The 22867-nt window shown below is 32.4% G+C and overlaps 2 protein-coding genes across 2 annotated transcripts; both read left to right on the top strand.

Moving 5' to 3' along the window:
- Positions 1-1002: 1002 nt before the first annotated feature.
- Positions 1003-4982, top strand: LOC143079042 (complement C1q tumor necrosis factor-related protein 4-like). Its single transcript, XM_076254173.1, has 5 exons — positions 1003-1109; positions 2265-2678; positions 2929-3119; positions 3610-3841; positions 4417-4982. The coding sequence occupies exons 1-5, from the start codon at positions 1070-1072 to the stop codon at positions 4851-4853; spliced, it is 1314 nt and encodes a 437-aa protein (XP_076110288.1). The 5' UTR covers positions 1003-1069; the 3' UTR covers positions 4854-4982.
- A 7918-nt stretch (positions 4983-12900) lies between these two features.
- Positions 12901-21781, top strand: LOC143079040 (complement C1q tumor necrosis factor-related protein 4-like). Its single transcript, XM_076254171.1, has 6 exons — positions 12901-12922; positions 14152-14259; positions 14903-15322; positions 19110-19300; positions 20535-20763; positions 21173-21781. The coding sequence occupies exons 1-6, from the start codon at positions 12916-12918 to the stop codon at positions 21607-21609; spliced, it is 1392 nt and encodes a 463-aa protein (XP_076110286.1). The 5' UTR covers positions 12901-12915; the 3' UTR covers positions 21610-21781.
- Positions 21782-22867: the final 1086 nt, after the last annotated feature.

The following is a 22867-nucleotide window of genomic DNA, read 5'->3' as shown; positions in this document are numbered from 1 at the left end:
GGGGTGTAACACAATTTAGGAATGCTTAGCGATTTTCGTCTGCAATCTAAGTTACAGAATATTATGAAACAAAAATGAAATGGTGATACATAAGAAAGAAAATGTAATATAATTATAGTTTCATCCTTAGATAATATCAATAGCATTGTTAACATTTTTTCAAAAAATGCAATGAACTTATGTAAACCCATTTTATTTTAAACATTTAGTGAGAGCTATATCTTCATACATGAGATTTTTTTTCTCCAAATTCTATATCATTTTCTTGTTCTCAATATATTTTTTTCCGGCAATATCATCTATATTCAGTATATGATACATTCAAATATGACAAAACCTGTAATTTCAGGAAAAAAGCTCCTCTTCTTTAAGTTCGATAGAACATCACCATCAAGTAATTGGATGAAAATTACCCTCTTCATACATACACATTCCCTTTAACTGTCACGAAATATAAGTTTCTTGACAATATTAGTGTCTCATGGTAAAAGTATTCTGGAATATAGTTTTTCCCGGAATAAATACTACAATATAATATTTCTAACAGAATGAATGGTATAGAACATTTGTTCCAACAAAAACAAATGTTATGACCTTGTTCATAACAAATTTTCTAGTGAAACATTTATTAGGTAGAACACATATACATGTACGTTGACAGAATGACATTCAACGTAAATCTTGGTCTGAAGACTTTCTTTGGATACGTTTACATAATCTGTTAAAAGGTATTTGGAAGTTACTTATCAAAGGGGGCATCAACATTAATTACGACATCAACGCTTTTAACTTTGCATATGCATAACGGTACCTTTTGTGAATGTTACACAAAACACAAGCTTAAAAAGAACACCAAGAATTGTTCAAAATTACACAATAAAAATAACGATGAGTCCTGACAACTTATTACTTAGTGACAGTAATTCTGTTTAGTACTGAATATGTCAGTACATGTAGGCTTGAACTCTTTGACTGATTAGCTACATGTACCCTTCGTTATCATGTTGACCTAATAGTATAATGTTCCTAATATTCTAAATTTTGTCATTTCGTATACCAACCATTGAGTATGTTGCTGTGGTTTTGTTTTGTTGCTACTTTGGCCGGAGGTAAGATATATAAACTTGGATAACGGACATTATGTGTTAGACATATATACATTACCTTTAATTATTAAGTAAATATAAAATGAAAAGTTAAGGTATTGCCTTTTTCATCTGATTGCTATAGTTCGTTCTTATGTTGTATTGTTATACCATTGTCCCAGGTTAGGATCCCGCTAACATGCTTAACCCCGCCACATTATTTACGTATGTACCGGTTACAAGTCAGGAGCCTGTAATTTAGTGGTTGTCGTTTTTTTATGTGTTACATATTTGTTTTTCGTTCATTTTGTTTTATATAAATAAGACCGTTAGTTTTCAGTATATTAAGCAGCAAGAATTTTTTTGATACGATATTATTTATTATAGTTTAGTTTAAACTGTTTATTTTCTGTTGTCCATAATTCCAAATCTATAGAGTTCAACCAAAAAAAAATGAGTCCTTAACCTTTCGTGGGTGAGTACGGCAATTAATGTTCTATAAACATTATAAAGTAATACCCGTTTTAATAACCTCTTCGAGCCAAACGGTTATCGGGGAAAAGAAATTTGGTTACTATAGAATATCGTCACAAATCGTATGGTTATTCTCATTGTTAAGTATATTTTCCACTGGACGTTAAGCAATCAAAAATCAATGTGATAAAATATTTAGTTTTCACATCTGTTTAATAGTTCATAGTTTTGCTTTACATACGATAAATGTGCCTTGTGTATTTAGAACTTGATCAAGTTTTATAAGATTAGTCACATCTGTAATCTTAACACTTTATTTTTTTCTAAAGAGTGTTAAGCATAGAGCCAGTTGAAGGTTACTGGTCTGGTTAGATAAGATGTCATAGCTTACAGTATAGTTGTACTATACATTATCGATTAAAACCAATTGTTAATGAGAGAATCGTCTCAAATGTCAGATGTCCATAACTAATAAAGTAGTGAACGAATTTAACAGAAGCAATCAAATCACTGCCAGACAACTCTCCATCAAAAATATAGAAACATGTTTGTTAACGTTTCTATTCAGTAATTCATCAATCACTATGCTTATATATATATTTTTTTTATATATTTATATATAACGTGTTATGCATTTTCACAGAATATATTTCTTATCTATATTTTTTCTGCATTTTACAACATACTCTGCATTTTCTGTTTTAGTTTCTGGTCAAAGTGTTGTGGCATTTTCAAAGGGATTAGTTGCCCATGCGCACTTGACGAAGGGTGAGATAGTCACCTACAATAAAGACATAACCAACATTAATGCCATTTTCACCAGTGACGGGAAGTTCCAAGTGCAAATACCAGGAATTTACTCCTTCCATTTCTATTCCCTTAGTAGGAGTGATGCAGAAATTTGGCTTGAATTTTACAAAAACGAAGACTATCTAGTGTCCATCTATGCCTACACAGCTAGCGATTGGGCTGATGCCGGTAACACAGTGATCTTAGAACTGCAGGCGGGAGATACAATTTACGTGAAAGCAGCAGACGACTACGACAACTCATTGTATGGCGCTGCCGGGGAAATTTATACTACTTTCACTGGAGAACTTTTGTTCTCTGAAGCTTCTGGTCAGTTGAGTGTTTTCGAGAATATTTCATTTCATTTTAGAAAACACCTTTAAATAATTGAATCATACGAAATAGGGAAACTAATTATGAGAAAGTAAAGAAATTAAAAATGAAAATGATTAAAAACATTTATATAGAAGGAAGATTGCGCATATTTTTTTTTTAAACATGCCGATAATTCATTTTATATTTTTACTTTTGTAAGGCCAATTTGTCACAGTTGCTTGAAGTTTTAGTGACTGTTTTGCAGGTAGTGTCAATCCTGTTGCCTTTTCTGCTGGACTTACCCATAACATGTCTCTACCTAATGGTGGACCAGTACTGTTTGATAAAGTCTTAACCAATGCAGGAAATGGTTATGACGCGAGCTCCGGGGACTTTGTAGCTCCTGCTGATGGAACATACATGATTCATTATAACTCACTTTCAGAATTAGGTCGTGTAAGTTACAACGATTTCACCTTGAAAACCAATTAGAAAACATATTAAAATACTAAGGGAGCATATTTGTAAAACACGATGGTTCTAAATAGTTTGATAGTAAGCTGTTATTTTCCGATGATATGACAACTAACATACGTTGGAATTAAATCCACTTTTTGAAACAGTTATACAGGTGTAAAGTTGATCAACGTGGTTTCTTTGAAAATAAAATAATAATATGCTTTCCTGCTGTAAAACTCTCGCATACCGAGTACAACCTTAGAGAAGGAACCAAAGAAGCACATGACGTAACCCCCATTGTTTTGTGGGGTTCGCGTTTCATTTGTCTGTTTTTTCTATGAAATAATTTGACGATTGATTTTTTGTTGTTGAATTCTGTTCCTTGTAGTATGTCTGTTTTAAATGTAGTTATTGCTTTCACATTTGTTTCTTATTTCTATCTTGATTATAACCACGTATATTTTCAAATAAGATTAATATATTTCAGGAAATGTTTTTGGATCTTTATCTCAATGACCAGTATATCAACTCTGCCTACGGAGAGGCAGATCATACATGGGCTGATGCAGGAAACAGTGCCATATTAGTTCTCAAACAAGGAGACAGGTTAAGAATCCGTAGCCGTGCAGGGGAAAATGTGGTAGTATATGGGGGTCCAGATGAGATTTACTGCACATTTTCGGGCGTGATGTTATCTTCACAGAATACAGAAACCTCAGGTAAATAGTAATACAAATGTTTAGGTTTTCCTTAAGGAAAGATATACAAACCTATCAATGAGGTAATAAGTTTATTAAATATTTACTACACAAAGTTATAACTAAGCAACCGACAGTGATCAGTTTATGTTGTAGGTAAAACAACCATTTAAGGTTTCAATAATATTGTACTCAATAAAATCAATGTTTTGGGGTTTCAGGTGTTATTAGTTATCAAAGGTACCAGGATTATAATTTAGTACGCCAGACGCGCGTTTCGTCTACATAAGACTCATCAGTGACGCTCATATCAAAATAGTTATAAACCAAACAAATACAAAGTTGAAGAGCATTGAGGATCCAAAATTCCAAAAAGTTGTGCCAAATACGGCTAAAGTAATCTATGCCTGGGATTAGAAAATCCTTAGTTTTTGGAAAAAATCAAAGTTTTGTAAACAAGAAATTTATAAAAATGACCACATAAACAAGGTGTATATTTTGTTCTGTATATTTTGTAATCAATAAGTTCAAAGTTCTAAAATAAAATAAAACAATTCATTAAAAAAATTGAATGTAATGTTTTTTCCTTCTTATAGGTCCAAATGCAAATGAAATTCAAGCTTTTTCTGCAGTACTGACCCAGAATCAGAATAATGGCGGATCAACAACAAAAGTTGTCTGGGACAAAGTTTACTCCAACAAAGGTGGCAATTTTAATGCTACAACAGGTATTTTCACCGCCAAAGTTGCTGGAGTGTATGTCTTTAATTACCATGGACTAGCTCAACAGGACGAAGAAGTCTGGATGGAACTCTATCACAACTACATGTATGTTAATTCCTTATATGGTCATGCTCCTCATGGCTGGGCAGGTGGAAGCAACAGTGCGGCATTGAAACTAGCAGTAGGAGACACTGTCTATATCGATATGAAATCACACAACACAAAAATTTATGGTAGAGCGGATGAAATATATGCTTCCTTTTCTGGATACCTGCTGGCTCCTATGGGAGGAACATCGATTGTCGGATAACTAGATTTAAATATCTGATATAGTTTCTAGCTTCCTTTAGTGGTAACATTTATAGGCGAGTATTAGGTTATAAAATAAAACGATGTATTATCTGTTGTATTTTTTTATATTAAAATATATTACAATCGATCTTAGAAAGATTATTTTTTTCCTTGACTTAAATTCTTTTTTCCATTTTAAATTCAACAATATATTGCACCCTATTAAAAATAAGGAGGAAAGATACCAGAGGGACAGTCAAACTCATAAATCGAACATAAACTGGCCACGCCTGGCTAAAAGGAATAATTATTTATTATTAGTCCAACAATCTAGTGAAGGGTGGCTTTCTAATTTTATAAGTAATTCAGGGTTACTGAATATAGGCTACCTCTCTAGTCACTCTTTAGTAATACAGTTAATTTTCTTTTTATTTCAGTTAAAAAATCTCTTAATATTTTAACTCTGATTAAAATGGGTCTTTTTTTTCTTTATTGTTCAACAGTTCGTTGAGTTTGCATCGTGTCAATAGTAAACACCTATTGACTGGGTGTGAGGGTTATAGCAAGTTTGTTGTCCCTGAGATGCAAACTATTACTCGAAGCAAAACTGAGAGCATTAGTTGGTATGCGAAGGGACAACAAACTTGCCATTACCCGCTCAACCAGTCATTAGGTGTTTTATTATACCGAACAACACAGTCATTTATTTACTTTTCTGCATTGACTAGAGGTATAGGGGGAGGGTTGAGATTTCACAAACATGTTTAACCCCGCCGCATTTTTGCACCTGTCCCAAGTTAGGAGCCTCTGGCCTTTGTTAGTCTTGTATCATTTTAACTTTTAGTTTCTTGTGTACAATTTGGAGTTTAGTGTGGTGTTCATTATCACTGAACCAGTATATTTTGTTAAGGGGCCAGCTGAAGGACGCCTCCGGGTGCGAGAATTTCTCGTTGCATTGAAGACCTGTTGGCGACCTTCTGCTGTTGTCTGTTCTATGGTCGGGTTGTTGTCTCTTTGGCACATTCCCCATTTCCATTCTCAATTTTATTAAGTGTTTTTATATACCAAATTAACTTATTTTCTAAAAGTGTAAAAATACCATCTGAAAGAAAAGAAAAACAATGTCACATAACTTGACATGCACAAGATGAACTATACGTTTGTTTTTTTTTTATATTTGTAAATATTTCATTAATTACAATCAAGACTAGAAATACTTGTGTTAAGTTTTCCGTGCATATGATGAATTTAAGCTAAAGTACACCAAACGCAAATTCACTTTTATAATAAGATGACCGAACCCATATTATGAATAAGGTACTATATTTAAGATCTTTAGAAAATGCGCGCGAAGATTTTCTCTCTTTTATAATTGCTGCTTGTAAGTGAAATTACAATCGACACAAACAGATTATACCGTTTATAATATAACGAGTTTTATGTTGCCAAGAAAAATAGTCAATGGCATCGTTATTGTCCAATGAAAAGTAAGCATGAAAAAGTACAGGAAAGATTATTATGAAACTATTAACCGGGGTAAATAATAGTAATAGTTTTTGAAACTATTGAATGGCAAATAGTCTGTGGAATGACATAGCACATCTATTTCATTATTTTTATATAGAAAAAACATACTGAGGTATAATAATATACTTTATTTACTTTCTTTTGAAACACTCACACAATTATTTACATATGTAACAAGAGGCTCAATACGTTATCATATTTATGTTTACTACAATGTTTGCATATATAGTTATATTGATTAGAGTACAACAGTACTATTTAAACTTATTTTTTAATGAACAGTGACAAATTCTTCAAAAACTTTGATATTACAAAAGGAAAACTGTCCTCTCATTTTTCGTACACATGGATATTGTACTAATGTATTAATGGGGTAAAAAGTAAAAAAAAAAAAACAACAATATCGAACGAATAGGTAACAACTGTCACCATCCTGACTTGGTACAGGCATTTTCTTATGTAGAAAAGGGTGGATTCAGCCTGGCTTTATACCTAGCTTAACCTCTCATTATATGACTATCGCATCATATTTCATTATATTGACAACGATACGTGAACAAAACAAAGAACCATTAAAGGTAAAGATGTCAATAATAGGGATACAGCAGTGAACATTGTTCTATAATCTTAATCAATATAAAAAACAAACAACTATGTAACGAAAACAAAACAAAAACACACTGACGGGATGAATACGTTCAGTGCAACGTTTTATAAATCGTCTGCCTACACCTACTGTTGTCTAGTTTACTGAAGGTGTCAAATCGTCTGCCCACACCTATTTTTGTCGACTTAACCGAGGACAAATGTAATCGAGATAGTCAAAGGTCGAATGTATTTGATTTATACTGCATTATGTGAACGATATCAAAATGAAAATAACACTTTATGACCAAGATGCGTACACAGTGCTGATCTAGATTGACTTTCATTGGGAACCCTATAAGTTAGAATTCGATGGTTTCTCAATCATTGAGGGGTTTTATTACACACACAAAGAATGTCTTAAAACGAAAAGAAAAATAAATCTAAGTTCAAGATACGATTTAATTCAAAACTTGATAATAAAACTTTGAGGAGCTTAATGAACAATAGAGACCCAAAACAACTTCTGAAAATGTTGTGGCGAAGTAGTCAGAACCATAGGTACTTACTAGTTTCTTAATTTATCAACGAAAATATCTAGAAATGTTCATGTCGTGAATTTATCTTTAAAACCTGATGATTTTCTATATTGATGGGTAATGTTTTCCTTAAATAGTGACCTTATACGAACTAGACGTAATCTTGTTTTGCAATACAGATAAGGAACAGTATGTTATTAATAAGATAAAAAAAAGTCGAAACGGAAACTCCTTTATCATATGGCAAAATCAAACGCTCAAACACATAAAACGAATAAAAAAACAACTGTCATACATGTTATTTTCATATTCCTGACTTCAGTACAGTCATGTCCTTAAGTAGAAAATGGTGGTTAAACTTGGTTGTATAGTTAGATTACCTTCTCATATTTACGACAGTCGCATAGAATTTCATTGTATTTACAAGATTGTGTGAAAAAACCAAACTGACAAAACAGCTAGAAATGTCAAAAATTGGGGTATAGTTGAAAACATTGTGTTATTATTTCTAATTGAACAAATAGCTATTTCAACACAGAAAAACAAAATGGGAAAAGATTATATAGACAAAGTCTATAAGCAAGTAAAGACAGAAATATAAAGATAAAATTGAGAATAAAAATGGGGAATGTGCAAAAGAGACAACAACCCGACCATAAAAAAAACAACAACAGAAGGTCACCAACAGGTCTTCAATGTAGCGAGAAATTCCCGCACCCGGAGGCGTCCTTCAACTGGCCCCTAAACAAATATATACTAGTTCAGTGATAATGAACGCCATACTAATTTCCAAATTGTACACCAGAAACTAAAATTAAAATAATACAAGACTAACAAAGGCCAGAGGCTCCTGACTTGGGACAGGCGCAAAAATGCGGCGGGGTTAAACATGTTTGTGAGATCTCAACCCTTTCCCTATACCTCTAGCCAATGTAGAAAAGTAAACGCATAACAATACGCACATTAAAATTCAGTTCAAGAGAAGTCCGAGTCTGATGTCAGAAGATGTAACCAAAGAAAATAAACAAAATGACAATAATACATAAATAACAACAGACTACTAGCAGTTAACTGACATGCCAGCTCCAGACTTCAATTAAACTGACTGAAAGATTATGATTTCATCATATGAACAGCAGGCACAATCCTTCCAGTTAGGGGTTTAGTATCATACCATCATAACATATATGAGTCGAACATAACCCGTGTCATGCCAACAACTGGTTTTTGAATAAATGTGTTTAGTTCCGATGCAAAGACCCTATAAGTGAATCAATATTAACGCCAAAATATGCAATCTTTAATGACCTGACAACAGTATCGTAACTATATTCCTTCTTAATAAGTCTATTCAAAGGTTTTGTCAGTTTTTGAGGTGAATACTGACACCTTTGTGCTTTATAAAGAATATTTCCATAAAAAATTGGATGTGAAATACCTGAACGTATAAGAAATCTGCATGTTGAGCTATATTTACGAATGATGTCTTTATACCGATGATAAAATTTAGTAAATGTTTTGACTAGTTTGTGATATCGAAAACCCTGGTGTAATAATTTTTCAGTAATACATAAATTTCTCTCGTTAAAATCTAAAACATTGTTACATACACGAGCGAATCGTACAAGTTGAGATATATAAACACCGTAAGATGGTGACAAGGGAACGTCACCATCTAAAAATGGATAATTAACGATAGGAAATGAAAAATCATCTCTTTTATCATAAATTTTAGTATTCAGCTTTCCGTTAGTGATATAGATATCAAGATCGAGGAAAGGGCAGTGGTCATTGTTAGTATTAGCTTTATTTAAAGTAAGTTCAACAGGATAAATTTCTTTAATATACATACTGAAGTCGTCATTATTGAGAGCCAAAATATCATCCAAATATCTAAAAGTATTATTAAATTTGTTTATCAGATGTTGTTTCGATGAGTCTTTGCTTATTGTTGTCATAAATTGTAACTCATAGCAATACAAAAACAGGTCCGCAATAAGTGGTGCACAGTTAGTCCCCATTGGAATTCTGATAATCTGACGATATACGGAATCCCCAAAGCGAACAAAAATGTTATCTAGTAAAAATTCAAGGGCATATATAGTATCAAAGCATGTCCAATTGATATAGTTTTTTTGTTTATTGCTACTAAAAAATGACCTAAAAGTGTTTGAACATATATATTCACATTCTGACTTTTTAAATGCCCATTTAATTAGGTGTGTGAATTTTTTCTTAATGAGAATGTGAGGCAATGTGGTATACAGGGTAGAAAAATCAAAACTTTGAACAGATTTAAAATCACCAATATAAGCATGCAATTTATCAAGTACTTCCAACGAGTTCTTGACACTCCAAAAGTAATTAATTCCACTATTTTTGAAGGCCTTATTTGAACAATTTATTATCAGGTTTTTAATTGTACCAAGTGTGCTGGTAAGAAGAATAGACAATTCAGTAGTGGAACAATGGCTTGAAGACCAAATAAATCTATATTTGTAAGGTGTTTTGTGTAGCTACGGAAGCCAGTACATAGTTGGGACTTTCATTGTATTTGGCTCTGCTTGTAAAGCGGTAGCTAAAAGTTTATGTTTGTTACAGATGTCGTTTTCTGAAAATTGAGTCAGTTGGAATGTTGGTGAATTGGGGATTTCTTTTTTCAGAACCTCAATGTAAAATTTACGTCAAACAATAATAATATTATTAGCAGCTTTATCGGCCGGGACGAAAACAAATTTCTTGGCTAGTTCTTTTAGTTTATGTTTGATACGAGAAATAGGTTTTTTGTGGTTATTGTTAATAGTAAAATGTTCTTTAAAATGTTGAATACGTATATCAACTATCTTCATTACTGAATTAAAAAAAGAGTCCAAAGATTTTTTGTCAGCTTTTTCCCGTTTTATCCATTTCATACAGTAAGTATGGAGTGAGTCGTGGATGATATTACGACACTCATTCCAATTAATAATTGACGGGGGACGATATTTAGGTCCTTTACTGAGGAATGATTTTAACTCACGGTCTTGAACGATGTTAAGATCTCCTGTTATAACATGGGAAATGGGTCCATAAATATATTCGGAGGTACTACAATTACATGAAGTAGGTGTATTTTCACTGATATTAACATCTTTACACAGTTGACTATGATTAAACACAAATTTCCGGGTAGATTTCTTGTAAATATAACAAATAAGAGGTAGCTCAGTATTGTCAAAATATCCAGGAATTTGTTCTTTAACAGAATGGTCGTTAAATATACCGGCAATATTTACAAAATCAAAACCTTTATTGACATACTTTATTTTAATAAAATGTTTTTTATGATCTTCAGGGCGATCAAGATGACCATTACACAATAACACAACGCGCGTCTGGCATATTAAATAATAATCCTGATACCTTTGATAACTATTTACCCAATAACACAATGTCGGCACGTATAAATACCGAGCAACGCTAATTTAATATTACTAGAAATAGACCAAACAGTTAAGGTTTAAAATCTACAAAGACAAATAGAAAGAAGGGTATAACACGTAGTTATATGATAACTACTGTCCAGAATCTATACTCAAGGCCATCAGGATTTATTTTTGAAGTTGATGCGGAATATTTATTAACAAGAACTTGGTATAAACCGATGCATTTTTTCTCGTTTGTCATAAATTCTTTAACTACGATGACCACTTATTTCAAATTCGAGTACAAGTCTAAAAATAAGACGAAAAAGGCTGTGTCTTTTGTTCTGGAGGATATGTAGGGGGAACCTATTAAGTAAAGGTTTAGTTTTTGACAAGTGTCTGAAAGAACTTCAACTCGATACAAATAAAGATGAAGTCGGCAAGTAGAGAAGCACAGTTCACTCCCATATGAATGCCGTAATATTGTTGAAAAATGTCTACCTCCAGATTATACAAATATGTTGTCAATAAGAAATTACAGCATACTGATCACTTGTTCCTCTGTTTTAGCTTTTTGTTCACTATTACCAAAATATGCCTTATGGTAATAAATTTGAAGCATATGCAACCATTTTTTTTTATTGAATAGCATTGTGGATTATTACTGTTAGACGTAATATTGTCAGTTTAACATGGGAAATTATTGTATACTGTTTGTCTTTTTATTTTTATAGCCATGGCGTAGTCAGTTAATGAGTTTGACTGTCCCTTTGGTATCTTTCGTCCCTCTTTCGAGACGATTTATATTAGCGTTATTTTTCTACTCGCAAAAATTAGTTGGTTTACAGTACTTAGGATTTTCTACCAGAAAAATACTCAAGGTGTATTTTGCTAATTCTTTCCTCAAAGCTTTTCATACTTTTTTTATTCTTGAGTCATCAATGAGTCTTTTGTAGACGGTAGCCGCGTCTAGCGTACACATTTCAAGCCTAGTATACTGTGTATGCTTTTATTTTCGTTGGTACAAATACAAGCCTATTGAACATTTGGTGTTTGTTGAACATTTAATTAAGTGGTTCACCTGTTTTTCCACGACGTCAACATAAATTGGTATCCAACGGATACCAATGAATCCACAGTATACGATGAGTTAAAAACATTTAGTAAATACAGTAACAGTAAAGTTCTATGTATATGTTGTAGTGATCTGCAGTAACAAAGGTGTTGTTAAACTGCCTATGAAAGAGTTTGTGACATACGATAACCGTACACGACCATAATGGGTAGTCATGGTCGTTTAAATTTCTTTCGTCGTCGTTGCATGAAATTTGTTATGTAATTTTATATTTAATTAGTTATCAAAAGTATCAGGATTATAATTTAGTACGCCAGACGCGCGTTTCGTCTAAATAATACTCATCAGTGACGCTCAGATCAAAATAGTTAAGCCAAACAAGTACAAAGTTGAAAAAGCATTGAGGACCCAAAAGTCCAAAAAGTTGTGCCAAATACAGGAAATTTATAAACATGACCATATAATTGATATTCATGTCAACACCGAAATGCTAACTACTGGGATGGTGATACCCCAGGGACGAAACGTCCACCAGCAGTGGCATCGATCCAGTGGTGTAAATAGTTATCCAAGATACCAGGATTATAATTAATAGTACGCCAGACGTACATAAGACTCATCAGTGAGGCTCAGATCAAATGATATTATAATTTTCATCAATATCAACTCATAAAGAATAGGTGATGCTTTGAAGGCAAATGCAAATATAACTAATCTATTTGATGAAAAATACAATATTTTGCCTGGAGCTCTTACTGAAATGTTTTTCAAATACTAAAATTAAAAATGTATTGCAGAAACTTTTCAAAGTTTTCAAAGACATTTTCTTTCGGCGGAATATAAGAAATATACCAGGTTATCTTCTCCAAGTTTAATTTAACCTTAACCTTTAATCTATTTGTGTAAGTTATCTATATGGTAGCACGTTCTACATAACATGACGGCCTTAACATGGTATGTAAGTACACAAAAGTAACAGTTCATTGAAATAAGGTATGAAGGGTATGGTATGTATGCATCATCTGCTTTGCTAATCCACTATCAGTCAAACTGTCACAGTCAAAAATAGGACACGGCGAAACTGCAGATCCGTTGACGATACTGGACAATAAAGATATGATAGTAAAACATGTCGGTGTCGAGTCGAGCAACCGACTATCGTACCAGTCAATCAATTCGTGATGATGACCTTAAAACTAATGCAGTGTCGATATCAGCCTTTCTATTTCATAACTCTGTTGCAATATTATTTGTGTAACGAGCACACTAAGAGTATTCGCAGTTCCTGACAGCTAGAACAAAGCAAATAACAACTAATAAAAAAATAATGCATCTAAGACTAAAATATCAATCAGTACACACCCTATAGATTTACTGTAGTATAGTACTAAGACGTCATTTATAACGGTCAGAGAAACAGGATCTTGTGCGATGCCAAAAAAATAGGTATAAGATTGATGGACAGTGAAAGTGCAAATGTGTAAAACAATAATCTTTCCTATGGCTACTTTCAATAGTCAATTCGTAACAACCCACTTATTATTCAATAAATAAGACGGTTCTTACCCTATGATTGCAACTTTAAATTGATAAAAATTTCAATCTAAAATTTCGATTCTTTTAATTTTATCCCTTATATTTATATATCAAGCTGGAATCATATTTGAGTTCTATGCATGGTCTTAATTAAATGTTAATAAGCAAGTGTGTTAGATTATTTGTTTCACGTTTTTTTTTTTGTCATAGGAAAATTTCATCGCATATCTATCCTTGATATGCATTGTAATGTGGTGTTGGGGCTTTTACAATAGACATACAGATCACAGTAAAAAAAAATGATAAGAGCTTTACAAGGAGCATAGTATCTGATAATGGGAAAGTTTAAGACTCATTTAAATTTGATCTCGAGAACCGAGAGGTCTTTGTCCAAGTCCCAAATACAAGGATGTCTGTTTTCATCGTTTGTGTGGGTGTTACTTACATATTGACGGATACGCCACATTTTTAAGTCGTATAAATAGGGCAGTAGAGTACATACAGATCTATTGGGTCATTTTATTTTTTTATAAAAGGTTTGTTTTCCTATTTGGTGCTTAAATTTCTTGTACACAATGCAAAATCTTTGAAGGGACTCACATTTGTGTATAGTGTACTTATGTATATCTATTAGCTTTGATGTATTTCTAGGTTATCATGTTGACCTCTTGGAAGTGATTTTAGAACATGTTTCTAAGTGTACTAGAATATTCAATATGCTTTTTTTATGGATTTTTTGTGCAGCTAATTTCGGAGTAGGTAAGCCAGACTATATGATTGATTTATCTATATAAAAAGTAAATTAACGAAGAAAACAATCTCGAAAGAAAGTTCTAATCGTAAAGTCCGTTATCAAATGGAAAATCCAAAAGCTCACAAAACACATCTAACGAATTGAAAACAACGTATGTTCATATTTTAACACTGACAAATAGATAAGAAAGTTAACTAAATTTAACTGTTCTATTTAGTCATTTTCAATTTATTATGTAGAAACATATCGGCTTTCTCATACTTTTGGTTACGAACGAGACAATTTCCAAAAAAAGAAAAATTATGCAAAAGGGAAATCTGAACCTCACATGTGGATTATAATCTGACAACGCCATGTAATGAATGAAAGACAATAAAAAGACAAACAAATTTTACAAAACACTACATGAAAAAACTTAACACTATACCAGTATACATATTTCTTTAGGGGCCATCTGAAGGACGCATGCGGGTGCGGGAGTTTTTCGCTGCATTGAAAACTCATCAGTGGCCTTCTGCTGTTGTCTACTTTATGGTCGGGTTGTTGTCTCTTTGTCACATTCCCCATTTCCATTCTCAATATTACTTATAATATGGCAAGTCATTTAAACTTTCAATTAATATCATCATATATTTTGACTGGTTTCAGCTTACGGCCAAGACGTTTCGGTATTCACAAAAGGTTTTGACAACGATGGACATATTACGAAAGGTACAATAGTTACCTATCCAAAAGACATTACCAATTTCAATGCTAAGTTTACAAGTGATGGTAAGTTCCATGTTCAAGTCCCGGGAATATATGTATTCCATTTCTACGCATTAAGTTATACTTCGACTGATACAAACTTAATGAAGTTATACCGGAATGGTATGTACCTTGTCTCTATTTACGATGACGAGCAAAAGCATAATTCTGATGCAGCTGGGAACACAGTAATACTACAGTTGGAAACAGGAGATACTGTTTACGTCCAGGCCTTAGATAACTTTAGCTTCAATGTGTATGGTAGAGTTGCAGAAATTTACGCCACATTTACTGGAGGACTTATATTTTCTGGAAGATCAAGTGAGTTTAATTGAATTTGATATTTTAAAGTTAGAGTTAAAATGTGAATGTTTAAGGCAATATCTGCTTCTCCGATCATTCATAATGCAAAAGTAAACATAAATCTGGCCATTATTTTTTACAATCTTTTGTCTTTGCCATGAAATTAATCTTTACGAATCAACAGTTTTAAAAACAAATATATAACCTGTATGTTATCCTCAATAATCATATTGCAACATAAAACAACTAAATTCATTTTTATTTTACAACAGAGTAAAAAAGATGATGGTAAATCTATGAACACTTTGTATTTTCTTCTTTCAGCTATAGCCTACTTGTTTTGTTTTTAGTATTATTAAAAATCCTTTTCAAAAGAAAAGATATAAGAAAATATGAAATTACAAAAGAAACAATTATTTAAATACTAGAAGATGAAAAACGATATTGTATGACAGTATGAGTGCCAATGAGACAACTCCCCATCTAAGTCACAATTGTAAAAACAAACCATTATAATCAAACGTATGATCTTCAACACGGAGCCTTGACTCACACCGAACAACAAGCGTTAAAGGGCCCCAAAATTCAAACGAGAAAATCTACGGTCTAATCTATTTAAAAAGAGAAATAAGAAACACTTGTGAACCACAAACGAAAACCCACTGAACATCGGGTTCCTGACTTATGACAGGTGCAAACACATGCAGCGGGTTAAAAAATGATTTTGATCTAGGACACAAAGTTATTTCCAAATCAATAAAATAAAGTGTGAGATTTTTAAAAATATAAAAAAGACAACCATAAGGGAACGACAATTTGACATTCTGGAGGGGGCAGGAGGATTTGTTGGATCGGTTATTTATTTTTTGTAAACTTAGAGGACAAGTTATCTATTTTCTAGACTTTGAAGCAAGATTTTTTATTTTCATTAAAGCAAGGAACTGATTATTTATTTCACAACTATATATATAATATTCTTAAAAGTAAAATCACAAAAATACCGAACTCAGAGGAAAATCAATTCGGAAAGTCCATAATCACATGGCAAAATCAAATAACAAAACGCATTAAAAACGAATGGACAAGAACTGTCATATTCCTGACTTGGTACAGGCATTTTCAAATGTAGAAAATGGTGGATTGAACCTGGTTTTATAGCTAGCTAAACCTCTCACTTGTATGACAGTCGCATCAAATTCCATTATATTGTCAGCGATGCGTGAACAAAACAAATAGACACAATAGGTAAAAATGTCAAAAATAGGGGTACAGAAGTCAACATTGTGTTATCATCTTAATCACTATAAAAACAACAAATGTAACAAAGAAGCACAAAAAGGCATACATCAAATTAACATCCTCATTTTGCTTATATTATACGAATTTATTTGTCTATGTAAAATGCACCCATCAAGGATGGAGGGTTTTGAGTACTGGTGTAAAATTGCGCGTTTGAAATTCGCACAGGTAGACATGAAATAATTTTGTCGTTCAAAGTATGACGGGATACATAAATTCAGTCACGTAAAATAGATATAACAAAAACTGACTTAACAGTTAAGCTAATAATAATAAATAAAATGATAGTGTGGTTCAAAGTATGACGGGATACATAAGTACATAGTCACGTCAAATGTATATCACAAAAAAAGGGGGTTAACAGTAAAAGTATTATCAATCAATAAAATGATTTTGTCATTCAAAGTATGACAAGATACATAGGTACAGAGTCACATCATAAAATAATTTTGTCGTTCAAAGTATGATGGGATACATAAGCACAGAGTTACGTCAAAAGGATATCTCAAAAAACAGACTTAACAGTAAAAGTAATATTAATAAAGACAAATAAAAGAATCATATAACACGTTATTAAGATGATAAACAACGTCAGTACGCAAAATCTATACTTCAAGAACATCGTGTATTATTTGTGAAGTTGATACGGAATATTTATCAACAAGTTCTTGGTACCTTCCGATGAACTTTTTTAGAAAAAGGACGAGACGTTCTTTGACATACCCCTGGTTCATCAACTTTCTGCTCAGACACTGGTGACGTTTTACAAAGTCTGAGTAGGAGCTGCAAGCTATTGAATACCGAATAAGTTGGGAAATGTGTAAAAGACACAATTTTTAAATTATTTGTTTAGTATAAATAATACATGTATAGTCAAGTCATTAATATGTACCATTTAATCAAACTTAATCATTATCCTCTGCATAAATGAATCTTCTATATTCCCAATTGCGTATACATGTATTGCATACATACACAGTATTAAAGTTTGGTTGTATCTAGCCTTTTTTAAAAGTATTGGCAAACATGTTTCGGCGAGCAGAGCGAAGCAATTTTTTTTGAAGGGTTTTGGCGCCACTGAAGGCCCAAGAAGCTATAGATCAATTGATGCAAAATCATGCTTTCTGGGTGATCCTCATATCCTTTTTTAATCTGAAAATGCAAGTTCTGTTTTGGTCTCAAAGCAAAGTGTATAGTTTCAGTGTAAGTTTCTAAGGACAACATCAAAAGACCAATATGCATAATAAAGCAAAACTGTAATTAGTATAGTTGAATCTGTGGCTTCTGTTGGATTTTTTTAAAACTTATTAGCAAGTTATTAACAAAATTACTATATTTTATATAGTTAAAAGCCAAAAATAGTTATTTATAAAAAAATCATGCATCACAGACTAAAAGACATTCCAGGGATTTAATATTTTAACGTCATGGACAGTCAAAGAAGATATGACTTGTACAATGCCAAAAACAGTAGCTATATATAGGATGGTTAGGAGTAAAACATTTAAATAAATAATAAAAAAATGTAACACATAGATATAGTAATTTCTAAATAGAAAATGAACGTGGACGTGTATTTATATTTAAAAAGAAAAAAACGTTTGAAAAGAATACAAATTTAGCTATCATGCTTTAATTTTCTAACGATAAACTCGGTAGTTTTGCCAAATTAAATTCAAATAATTTACCTAATTAAAACATTGGTAAGATAACCTTAACTGATACGTTTGTTTAAAGGTTCGATGAGTTTACAAGGATCATATAGTGATTAACATGTGAAATACCATTTATAATAAATACAAATTAAGGATTTCTTTCCATAACAAATATATTGAGAGAAATAGTATATGTAAAAGACGGCACAATGATGTAAACAATATCTTAGGATTATCCTTATAACAGCTTTGATTAAGAGTCTAACGGTAGTACCAAAATCTGTCATATAATGTTTCACTTCCGGAAATCAAGTTCTGGCATTTCTTGTCAGTAACTCAGGAAGTGAGTTTTCGTAACGTTGAACGAATATAAGAAGCATTCAGATTTTCATTACAAATTTTTCATATAGATTTATATGATAAACTTTTTATCAATATACTTAATGTTTGGCTCAGTTATTGTACGAGGGCGCCGGGAGATATTAACAAATTTTGAAATGATGTCTTAATTCCATAATTGATTCCCGATTGAGATATTTTGAGTCTGAGGATTCACATTGTGGTTGTTGCATGCTTAGCTGCAGAGGCTTACCCTGTGCACATGTCTATAAAAGGTAAATTAACAAAAAAAAAACAACTCAAAGGAAAATTCACAATGGAAAGTCCCTTAATAAATGGCAAAATTAAGTTCAAACACAAATGTTGTCCGATTGCCTTAGATTTACTCGTTTTTAATTAATTTGTTTGCCTTGATGTATATTCCTATTGGATTTATGAGAATTGTTCATCAGTTAACAATTATTCTTATTATTTGTACGTGTAACCTACACATGGTTTCTGAACTGTTTCAGGTGCTTCAAACCCTGTAGCCATGACAGCCGGACTTACTCAAGACGTATCCCTTCCCAACGGTGGCACTGTTGTCTTTAATAAAGTCTTCACAAACCTTGGAAATGGATATGATAGCACAACTGGATATTTTGTGGCACCGACAGATGGAGTTTTCTTGATTCATTATTTTGCACGTTCAAAGTCTGGACATGTAAGTATTTGTATTAGAACATGAGTCAATTAGTCATTCTAATGCAACAACGTTTGTAACGTTCATTTTGATTGGATAACGTCACTTTCTTACATGGCATCAATTGACAATTGATGCTATGGGACGTACGCGCAAGCGCAGACGGCATATGACAGATTTTAAATACATGTTTTAACGTTGTTTTCTGTCAGTTTCATTAAAATGGAGATAACAATATTGTATTTTAAGCTCCGACGGCATCAATTTGGGATTTGATGGTCGCAAATATCCGTTTACTGTCTCCGCTAACGCGTCGCCAGTAAACTTAATTTGCGACCATCAAATCCCCAATTGATGCCGTCGGAGCTTAAAAATACAATACAGTTATCTCCTAAATATGAGCCCATCAGCACATCTCGTTTAAAGATTCAACCACAACATAGAAAATGGTTTCATGAGTTAGAATATAATGGTACGCTTTTTTGCATTCCTCAGATACTAAATCTAGCAAGTTTTGTAAAAACTTTAATTTAGTTATAGTTTACACATTATATGAACTAAAGTGTAAAATACAGTAAATGAACAGAATGTAATGAATAAATGTTGAAATGAGATGAAAAAGATAACCAAGCGCTCCCCTGTTGTCCGTTTGGTATGGCCAAGACGAGACGTTTAGTTAAGTTATCATATTTTAAGAGAGTTATTGAATTTAATCATTTACGGCATAATTTCTTATTTGAATTATATATTAGTTTGACTGTTGATTGTTCTCTTTATTCATTGTGACGTTTACAATTTACATGTAAAGGTGTTTATTAATTTGAACAGTAGTTTGATAACTTATGCCAAGTTAAGCATAAAACACCTAGCTTTCCGTGATCTTAGCCCATATGGAAGAGAGACGAAAGATACCGTAGGAACATTCAAACTTACATCGTAAACTATCTGACAACGTCATAACAAAAAATAACCGACCAAAGGACACACAAAAGTGTGCAAAACACAACATAGAAACCTAAAGACTGACTAACACGAACCCCAACAAAAACCAAGATTGATCTCTACTACAAAAGGATAAGAAAATCCTGCTCCTTATTGGACAGCCGTAGATTTATTTGTAGGAACATAAAGTGTTTTTTCTTGAAACTGAGAACTAAAAAGAATACACTTTGAATTTGAAATACGACTTACAAATGATAAGTTACGTGTTTACTTTTTGATCAGTCAGTGATCACGTGATCAAAATTTATTTCAGAAAATATTTCTAGATTTATATAAGAATACCATGTATGTAAATTCCGCATGGGGGCAACTGCAGCATCTGGCAAACGCAGGAAACAGTGCTATATTGGATATGAGAACTGGAGACACATTAAGTATCCGTGGCCGTTCCGGAGACGCCGTCGCTTTGTCTGGACAGCCTACTGCTGTTTACTGCACATTTTCAATTTTAAAATTATCGGAACAAAACACTGCACCATCAGGTAAGGTAATACTTTGTGTTCACTGTAATTAGTTTTCTACATGATATTTCAGTGTCCAAATAGTAATATGTCTATAAATGGAATCTGTCTTTCTTTTGCATAAATCTATGCAAAATTGGAATGGAAAGTGAAAGTAAATAATTATTTATAAATTTTGTTCGTATTCAGCGCTTTTCTGGATTGACTTCAATCAACAACACTCACGGCCAAACATAAAAACTTTGAACATTTGATAGTTTACTAACGGATAGATTCGTTTAGCAGTACTAGTAGTTATTAAATAAAACGTTCTAATTACTTACATTAGTGATTTCTTGATTTAATTAATTAATCAGAATGTGATAATAAATATGACTGTAGCCTTTCTAAGCTTTCTAACTTTCATAGTTGATAACAATTTAAATTGTAGGTCTTCACGCCAATCAGATTCAAGCCTTTTCTGCAGTTTTAACAAAGAAACAAAATGAAGGACGACATACAACAAAAGTTGTTTGGGATAAGTTGTATTCCAACCATGGCGGCAATTTCAATATGAGCACAGGTATTTTCACTGCATCGGTTCCAGGTGTTTATATCTTTAGCTATCATGCTCTTTCACAGGAAGGCCAACCGATGTGGCTGGAACTATATCATAATTATGTCTATGTTAATTCCTTATATGGCAGCGGTCATCTTTTCTCTTATGGGAGCAATAGCGCAGCGTTGAAACTTGCACCGGGTGATATTGTTTATATCGACATGAAAAACCACAATACAAGATTATTTGGTGCTGCTGACGAAATATATGGTTCATTTTCGGGATACCTACTTGTTCCAATGGACGGAACATCAATTGCAGGAAGATGATTTACTTTTGTTACAAAATTATTCTTTTTCGTAGGTTTTCTTTTAACATTGTTAATAGACAAATCAAAAGGAATGAAAAACATTTATTCGCACTAATACATCTTGTAAAGTATTTTGAAATCAATAAAAAAAAATCCATTACAGTATTATTTGTGATTTTATAGTTATTACGTTTTTTAATGTTCTTTACTTATTGAGAAATGTAAATAGATATGTCGGAATTTATTTTTTTTTTGAGAAAAAAAAAATCATAAGGGTTAAATACTATATTTTGATTGTAACAAGCTTCTGTCTAAGTTTGGTAAAAATCCAAGATAGATTATGAATCTAATAAATATTTTAAAAACTTTAACTGTAGACTGTATGTAATGATGACTGGAAGAAAAACTAAGTCCATTTATAAGTAAAATACTGATAAACAGGTACAAAATTTTAACAAATTATCCAGCTAGATACTAGTCTTTGATCATCAACAAGCTTCTGTCCAAGTTTGGTTCAAATCCAGGATAGTTTAAGAAAGTTATTTAAATTAAAAAACTTTAACCACAGAGTGAATGTTTTGTTTCCTGGCAGAATAACTAAGTCCATTTATAAGTAAAATAAAAAAAAAATGGATGTTTATTTTAACAAAATTTACTTCTGGATACTATCTAATGATCATAAAAAAAAGCTGCTGTTCAAGTTTGGTAGAAATACAGGATAGTTTAAAAAGTTTCAAAAACTTGAACCACAGAGTGAATATTTGTTGTCGCCGACGACGACGCCGACGATGGAATGTAGAATCGCTATGTCTAGCTTTTTCGACTAACGTCGAATGATCGACAAAAGAGAGTTGGAGACTCTAGTTTCTAATAATCATAAGCTTCGGACAAATGTGCAACAGTATTATCATAATAAATAGTAGTTATTAAAGGTACCAGGATTATAACTGTCACGTACCTTTAATTAGCTCATCATAGATTCCAGGACGATGGACGCGCATGTCGTCATCAAAAGACTCATCAATGACGCTTCAATAAAATGTTTAATCTGCTAAATAAATTCGAAGTTTAAGATCATTGAGGACTCTAAATTCCGAAAGGTTCAGTCAAATATGGCTAATAGGGTAAAAAAAATACTAATCATTTCGAAAAAACTAAAGTTTTGTATACCGTTATTTTATAATTATGTCAAAATAGAAGTGCTTACTACTGGGTCGGTGAAAACCTCGGGGAAAACCTCTGCAAGCAGTATCATCGACCAGCACTTGTAAATAAAC

The sequence above is a fragment of the Mytilus galloprovincialis genome, chromosome 6, assembly GCF_965363235.1.
Source record: "Mytilus galloprovincialis chromosome 6, xbMytGall1.hap1.1, whole genome shotgun sequence".
Classification (NCBI taxonomy): Eukaryota; Metazoa; Mollusca; class Bivalvia; order Mytilida; family Mytilidae; genus Mytilus; species Mytilus galloprovincialis.
Note: the sequence above shows the minus strand (reverse complement) of the source record. Positions and strands in the feature narration are given on the sequence as shown.

Bases quoted from the DNA above. Each gene is read 5' to 3' on its own strand.
- LOC143079042 (XM_076254173.1), top strand. From the start codon at position 1,070: ATGTTGCTGTGGTTTTGTTTTGTTGCTACTTTGGCCGGAG. The intron at 1,110-2,264 runs GTAAGATATATA...TTTCTGTTTTAG, and splicing joins TGTTGCTACTTTGGCCGGAG to TTTCTGGTCAAAGTGTTGTG. The intron at 2,679-2,928 runs GTCAGTTGAGTG...ACTGTTTTGCAG, and splicing joins TTTGTTCTCTGAAGCTTCTG to GTAGTGTCAATCCTGTTGCC.
- LOC143079040 (XM_076254171.1), top strand. The intron at 15,323-19,109 runs GTGAGTTTAATT...GAACTGTTTCAG, and splicing joins TATATTTTCTGGAAGATCAA to GTGCTTCAAACCCTGTAGCC. The intron at 19,301-20,534 runs GTAAGTATTTGT...AATTTATTTCAG, and splicing joins CACGTTCAAAGTCTGGACAT to AAAATATTTCTAGATTTATA.